We start from the raw sequence: 8,055 nt of genomic DNA, 5'->3' as shown, positions 1-8,055 counted from the left end.
TTGGTAATTTGAAATTTGAATGTTTGAATCAAAGTTCTAACTTTCTAAAAATCTAAAACATTTTGAAAGTTGAAATTCAGAAGTTTGAAGTAAATTTGGAAATATCAAAAGTCGTCAAACTGTACTGAACTTAAGATTGTTACGCGTAAACGTATTAAATAAACGGTAGGTTAAAAACTCAAAAGTTTAAAATACAAAATTTGTTTTTGGAAATTTGAATTTTGAATGTTTAAGGTAAAAATCTAAAAACCTAAAATTCTAAAACCTGTTTGGAAATTTGAAAATTTAGGTTTTTGAACTAAAATATTAAATTCCAATATACGAAATCAGTTTGAGTTTTTGAAATTTAGAAATTTGGACTATTATATTAACATTCTAAAACTCTAAATCATTTTTAAAATTTAAATGGTTAAGTGTTACACAGACCGAAAAAAATATATATAGTTGGCGATACAAGGATATCGGTTGTCTCATTTTAAGTAAATTTTATGATCGATGGAGTGATCTGGACACCAACTTAACATATATTTAAATATTTGAACCTAGCCGTCTTTAATTAATTTTAAGGCAGAATTGTATTTTAAACTATTACGTATATAGATGCAACATTATAGCGAATCCAAGCTGTTCTTGTGGATATAAGGAGGATAGTCATCATTTTTTTCTTTATGTATAGAAAATACCTAGAAGCTAGAAGTTTAATGTTGAATTCTTTACTTGTAGTTAAAAATGTAAAAATGTTAAATGTCCATACACTACTTTGGGGAGATGAATTATTATCTTTGCAAGAAAATGAAAGAATATTTGGTATTGTTCAAAAATTTATTCAGGATTCTGGTTGTTTCAACTAACAATTATTTGTATTTACTACCTCTTTCGAAACTATGTTATTATGGTTATTGTCGTCATTATAATCAACAGAATATTAATTGATATCTTAGGCAATAATAACTATTATTTTTGTTCTTCTACGATCATGTATATTATTGTAAAATTGTAAATATTGTATTACTTTTGATATTTTATGTATGGGAGAGGACTATCTAAATTTTAAGAACTTGTGTCCAATTCCTTTGACATGTTTGTCAATAAAATATGTTCAAAACAATTTTACCTATCTTCAAGTCGATTTTTTTATCTTCACATTTTTTCATCATTGTGCGGTACTACTGAAGGTTCTTCTTCAAATCTTCAGTACTTTGCCGATGTAAAGAAAATGGTAGAACCACGAGGCAATGTAGGAAAACCCCTCTTAATTTATTTATAGAATTGTAGCAGCTCCACATATACTGCTGTACATGTATCTTTACCATCCGTGCATCGTATATTTTTCAAAATTGTTTTACTTTAATTTTGTACTGAATACTTCGTAAGTAGTGTCTTGAAACTGAAGTTAAGAGTAAAATATAACAGATTCTCATGACTGTGTTATTTTAGTTTTGTAACTAAGTAACCCCCTCTCGGTCATAAACACTACGTTGTTTTTATTTTTGCATTTTATTATCTATAATAATACATTTTTCCATAACCATGCATGATAAGAATCAAAATTATCTTTATTTTATTTTACTCTGAACATCACTTTCATTATATTCAAGTGTAAACGATATACGTTGGTTTAAAACTTTATATAATATGGACATAACATTATATGAGATATTATAGACATGTACAATTGTTTGCATAATATGTGATTTTACATTGTAAGAGGACCTGTGCCAAAATTGTAATAAATATAAGTTGGTTTGAAAGCTTTCTCTTTCTTTTGGCCTTCATTTTTCTCTGTTACGATTGTTCCTGTAAATTCTAAGCTATCATGGTAACTGGGTGGAGCTGAAAAAATAATAAGATGACAAAAATGTAAGTAAGACTGTTCTACAACTTCTTCAACTTAAGAGATATTTTTTATGCAGTTAAAGCTTTTACTTCTTCAAGGTGATTAATACATGTACATTACTTAACAACTATTTTTTTGAGCTAATATCAATGTACTGGTTTCACCAAGAACATGCAGATTTAGAAAAATAACGTATAGTTAAAGACATTGCTTATGTCAAGCGAACATTCCTGAGGTGATGAAACATACCTTATTAAAATCTTTCAAAATGTTTTTGTGCTATCCAATTCTTAATTCTCTATCTATATTAACATTTCTTTTATGGTAGGACTCCAAAGTACGATGGGACTCCAAAGTCCGGTGGTCTATGCCAAACCCCGATGGTTTGACACGCTATACCAAACTGCGATGCCGCTCCATGCCAAAGACCGATTGTTTTAGATAAATACAAAATATCATAAATACAAAGACAAACCCTCATCTTTTCGATATAGGTGTGATACTAACACTTATCTGTCGAAAAATGTGTAACAACTATAGCCTAACTAACCCAAATCAGTCCAATAGTGTACGAGGACTAACCCTAAAATCTCTATGGTTCGAAGAAACACATCAATTAGTGTTCAAGGACTAACCCGTATCAGTCGAATGGTGTACGGGGACTAACCTTAATAGCTCCAGTGGGCGAAAACAATAAACAAATCAGTAAAATTGTATGTGAGACGAATACTAACTCAATGGAATATATTTACATTTGCAAATGTTTTCCTTTATATAACACTACTGACAGCAAGCGTTTTTATAACTGTGTAAATACAGGTACGGGGTCAAGAGGTCATAGATGTGCGTTTGGATAAACGTTTGACGTAATCTGTGTGTGACGTCATAAAGGGTCAACGCGTGTTTAGTGGATTACATACATGCCGTTGGGTTTGAAAAATAACGCATTTCTCACGTTAAAAGCACAGGCCTTTAGATCGCTTAGAAAAAAAATTGAGGTGTTGAAAAAAAAAATAAAGGTATGGAACTCTTTTCATGGGGTACCTACTTTAGCCAATAAAATTCTTTTAAATAAAATGCTTTACAATTTTACTTTCTATCCATATCTATTCAAAAATAAACAATCTTCATTACTACCAAAGTTCATTCCGTAATTCCTTATACTTCTCGAGATATTCTGAAATCAATTCCCAAATTGACAATAATTTTTTTACTCGACATCAGCTTGGGCCTTCACTAATTGTAAAGCGGGAACGACGGGACAAATTTTCCCCGGAATTTATTCTAAACTCAATGAATATTTGCTCATTTGCATTCAAGCTTTACAAGGTTTTTCTTTAATTTGAACATATGGTGTAACTAAGTCATAAACAACATTTTAGCGGTCTAATTGTTTTGAAAATCGAAAGGTATATAATGCATTCCGGGAAAAATTCGTTCTACCATGGCTTCATTTACATTCGTAATCAACATGGCGGTAGTTGTTGATGTAGACGTTTTCAAATTAATTTTTCGCGAAAGGAATATTATTACGGACTTAACGTTACAATCTGGAGTAAGAAATCAACTTTAAATTGTTGAAAGATTTTGCAAATACTATGCAACTCTTCGCCGCACTTCAAACATCGTCTGTTTACATGTGAATGGCCAGGGGCCCAAGCTAATGTCGAGTAAAAGAAAGTAGGTCATTTTTGAAATTGATTTCAGAATATCTCAAGAAATATATGGAATTTCGGAATGAGCTTTGGTAGAATTGAAGAATGTTTATCTATGAATAGATTTAAATAGAAAGTAGAATTTTAGAGCATTCGAATAAAAAATATTTTAATAGCGAAATTAGGTATCCAGTGTAAGAGTTCAGTACCTTTATTTTTTTTTACACACACAATTTTTTTTAAGCGATCCAAAGGCCTGTGGTTAAAAGTAACAATCAGGCAAATTTAAAGTATGAATAAGTCACAAATGTAAATATAAGTAATAAGGTATCATTTTTTGAATTTTATTGAGATGTAAAACGGGTTGGCACATGATCAAATCTTCCATAAAGTCCTTCGGGCTTTATGGGGTTTGATCACGTGACCAACCCGTTTTACATCTCAATAAAACTAAAAAAATGATACCTTATTTCTTAATTGAATGCAGGACAACGTCATGACGTCGGACTATTGTGACGTCATAAACGTTGATTGTTCCTCCGCACCATCGGACTTTGGCGTATCAGACCATCGCACTTTAGCGCAGTGCGTCTCATAGGAAACGAGCCATCAGACTTTGGCATGACTATCGGACTTTAAATGGCGTCCGTAAAGACAGCGAGCCATCGGGATTTGGTGCAGACCAACGGGGTTTGGCGAGACCATCGGACTTTGGCGTCACCATCGCACTTTGGAGTCTTACATATGTATACTATATATACTCACGAGCAGATGGTAAGAGTCCTGGCTGAGTGGTTATTGGGGAGAGTGAAATACCTGCCGGGTCCACCAAGGGTGGATTTGACATGGTAGGGGGTTGGGTCAAAGAAGGGGGTGGCATGAACCCCCAATTGTTTGGCATAGAGTAGACATTACTTAGGGGGACACTTCCAATTAAAATAGGAACCTCATGAAGCACACCAAGAAAACCTATGTCCCCTACAAACTACAAACGCAATGTCATAGTTTTAGCAAGTGTAATCATGAACTAGAGCAACGGTCTCAATAAATACAGTAAGTGCAAAGACAAGAAGGTTGACAGGGCTTCATATGAGTGCTGTATATGAACTTTAAATTTTATATTGATTTAAAAAAATCTTATTGTGCAATATTCCTATAATACAATGCATATAGACAGACTTGCGTAAAAATTTAACATACATGTAAGTAGTACGTAATATCAATAATTGTGCAGTCTTCCATCAGCGTTGGAGGACAGGGTGGAATATGAAGCCTGTCCCGACTCCAAATATCCTGACCCCCGGGGTTTGTCGATCCGTGTCTCAATTCAGCTATCTTGGTTTTTTTCGTTTTTCTATCTGAACCTGCCTTCAGCTTTAGTTTCTAGAGTATGAAAAATTATTTGATTTTTATTCCAATTTTGGGGTAACACCTATATCCTAAAAGTAGAGTTTTTTTTTTCAAAAAGCTTACCGTCGTTTGCAACACCCTTAAACAGTAAACTAACCATTCGTGAACGGTTATAACAAATTCGACAATTCTTTATATCAAATCAAAAAAAAAATCTTCATAGATCCTAAATGGGCTTCCGTAAACTTTATATCTTAATTGTTGAAACAAATTATTCAATTCATTAGAGCGAATTAAATTCGTTTTAACAACTCTACAATTTTTTTTATCGAATTCTTAAATATTTTACTATGAGCCCTAATGGTTGAATTTGAAAAAAACAGATTTCATTTCATGTAACATAATTCTTAAAGAAATTGTTTTAATGGATTAATTTTGTTAACAATTTTTTTCTATTCATCATAGCAGCATTATTTCAGCGAATATTTTGATAGGTCCTAAAGGGGCTTCCATATTATTACTGTTATCTCGCTTTGCTCTCAGAACATCCTTCTACTTTTGCATTTAGATTCATTATGCATTTCTTTACAAAAAGACTCCAATCTATAAAGGGTTACAAGTACTTTCGAGGGAGTTGGGCAAGATCTACTATCATTTATTTACTATATAAGTGTTATAAGTGTTTATATAGTTAAGAATTCACAGTGATAACCAATAGGCGGCCAATCTCTACATCAATCCTATTATCAAAAGAAATCTGCCCAGGCACTCGCCAATATTAAACGTTTATTTATAGCCGTACATCAGACCTAATCCCTTACCATCCATAGCTCCACCCTTGACTCGCTCATCACCTTGGAGGTTCTGTTGTCGATTTCAGCATTAATGCCAATATATTCCCCCGGGACATAACCAGCCCTGTCGACCTTGAACTCTGACCTGATAGGACCTTCAGCACAACAGCAGCAACCAACAGTGTCAGTATCGGTAGAATGCACGGGTGTCTATCAACCACGAAAATAATAGATACCTGATTGTTTTTCTTACCTTGTGAATAATTTTAAAATTTTATCATGATAGTTAAAATCAATATTAAACATAATTTCTGTTAATTTACCTGGACTGTTTTTTTAAAAGCACAAGCATATTATTATCAACTTTTCCCTAACTCACATATCAAAATCTTTATTTCATCAATATTTTTTGAAAACTGAGTCTTTTTAATGAGGTGTATAAAATTGCACCTGGGCCTCCGGTATAGTGTTTAGGTCTATAATAGTCAGCACTGTGAATGGTTCCCGGAACTCGTAATCTTTCTTCCAGCCAGGTCGACTGAATTTGGCACAGACAAAATAACGCACGTATGCATGTTTGGATTCAAAGGATGTGGGTAAATCCTCTCTTAATTTGAACGAAAAGTTATGTGTGTGTTCACCCACGTGAAGATCTTGTTTAAAATCATTAGAGTCTTCTGACAAAGAAAAAGAAAGCAAGGAGACAATAAGAGAAAAATTCATTCCGAAAGGGAATCTAAACATTCTATTTTTACTGTAAATTATACTTAAAATTGACAATTAAGGAATGTTTTTAAGTTTTGTGTGAGTTATTGGTGTGTGAATCACACAGACTTGTCACGTAGGCATATCTCATGAGGCGCGCTATAAATTTTAAAGAAAATTGACCACTCAGCAAGGATTCCGCAGACAGATATACACTTACAATTTTTAAGATTGGATAAAAAGATTGGATAAAAGAGATAATTTGATAAAAAATATATATATGTATATATACAGCAGATTTGAAATATACTGCAATTATGAAATTCAATAATAAATATTACGGATATTTCCTACCTGACTAATGACATCATTACATTTTTCGAAACACAGACCTTTTTATTGAAAGGCTGCCCACCTCCGCTTTATTTAAGCGTATATTAATGATGTTTATTTGTTGTTAACAGGTCGAGAATTTTGCCTTCATATGGAAACGCCACCACTTGACGGTGGAGAGCTGCAAATTTTGTGCTATAATCGGTACTTACGGCCATTGAGCAGTGAGGGATCTTTTTCGTGCCAGCACCTACTGCGAGACAGAACTTCGCATCCAGAGGGATTCGAACCACGCAGTAAGGATCAAGACAACTGCGATTCTAGAGCAATCGCTCTAACCATTGCGCCAAGCGAACGAGTCAAGAATTTGGTCATGCATAAAATAATATTCAAAATAATATTTAAAATTCTGTTTGGGGAAAGAAGCATCTATCCCCTCTCACCTACTAATTTGGATATTAATTTGGGGTTAGGATAGGTAGTTATTTTTATTTTTCAGTCGTTCACAAACCGACACTGGGAGAAAGTTATGTTTACGTACCAGATCCAACAAGATAGACTTTCTCCTCCATGTACAGTTCGTCATAGTGGATAGTTTTATCATCATCATTCTCCCATTTCACGTGGGATTTCCCCTTACATTTCAGAACAACGCCTACAAATAATGGCTTTCATAGTAACAAAAAGTTGGCTTAATTTCAGGATATTTACAATAAAATAAACTTATCAAAATCTTCCAAAACGCTTTGAGGGCTCTAGTTCTGTCGAATTCTTGAATGAGGTGAAGGCTTACATTTGGGGTCAAACAAAGTTCAGTCTTGAACAATCAATATCATTTGTAAATTAATTAATACTTACTGTTAACAGGAAACTCCTCTGCCACCCGGAACTTCAGTACTCCGTTTACCGTCTGTCCAGCGAAATAAACGGACCGTGGCTGACCCTGATCATCCGTAAACACGGCCTCTACATGTTCAATCTTCATTATGCTGGGGCAGCCTTATATCTTTTATGGTTGAGATGATCCGCGCAATCGGGCAATGCACGGTCATTCATACACGTTCATAATTATCTGACCGCATGACATACGTTTCCATTTTGTTTGCACCACTGTCATTATTGAGGGTAGCAGGACATTGAATTGATTTTTCATCAGAAAAATTCACCTCGGAATCGGTTTGTTTGTATCGAATTGCAGTAAGAATGTACGGAGACTCATGAATGCAATATATTGTTATGTTCTTCGCCCTTGTGTACAATTATAGTCCTTAATGAGGACCTTTAATCTTTTCAAATTATAAAAACATCTACTGTTGTAGAGTTCATTCTATATAAAGTGTTTTTTGAGTTTTATTTATAAATAATTTATGTTCGTTTGAAA

At 33.6% G+C, this 8,055-nt stretch overlaps 1 protein-coding gene across 1 annotated transcript; it reads right to left on the bottom strand.

Moving 5' to 3' along the window:
• Positions 1–1,518: 1,518 nt before the first annotated feature.
• LOC134271670 (arrestin domain-containing protein 3-like) lies at positions 1,519–7,846 on the bottom strand. Its single transcript, XM_062753882.1, has 7 exons — positions 7,533–7,846; positions 7,216–7,329; positions 6,087–6,313; positions 5,664–5,846; positions 4,693–4,875; positions 4,258–4,477; positions 1,519–1,833 (listed from the first exon to the last, which is right to left on the bottom strand). Exons 1-7 carry the CDS (start codon positions 7,657–7,659, stop codon positions 1,697–1,699), a joined length of 1,191 nt encoding a protein of 396 aa, XP_062609866.1. The 5' UTR covers positions 7,660–7,846; the 3' UTR covers positions 1,519–1,696.
• Positions 7,847–8,055: the final 209 nt, after the last annotated feature.

This window comes from Saccostrea cucullata, unplaced genomic scaffold (genome assembly GCF_032062105.1).
Source record: "Saccostrea cucullata isolate Sc308-1 unplaced genomic scaffold, CSIRO_AGI_Scuc_v1 ctg1823, whole genome shotgun sequence".
Classification (NCBI taxonomy): Eukaryota; Metazoa; Mollusca; class Bivalvia; order Ostreida; family Ostreidae; genus Saccostrea; species Saccostrea cuccullata.
Note: the sequence above shows the minus strand (reverse complement) of the source record. Positions and strands in the feature narration are given on the sequence as shown.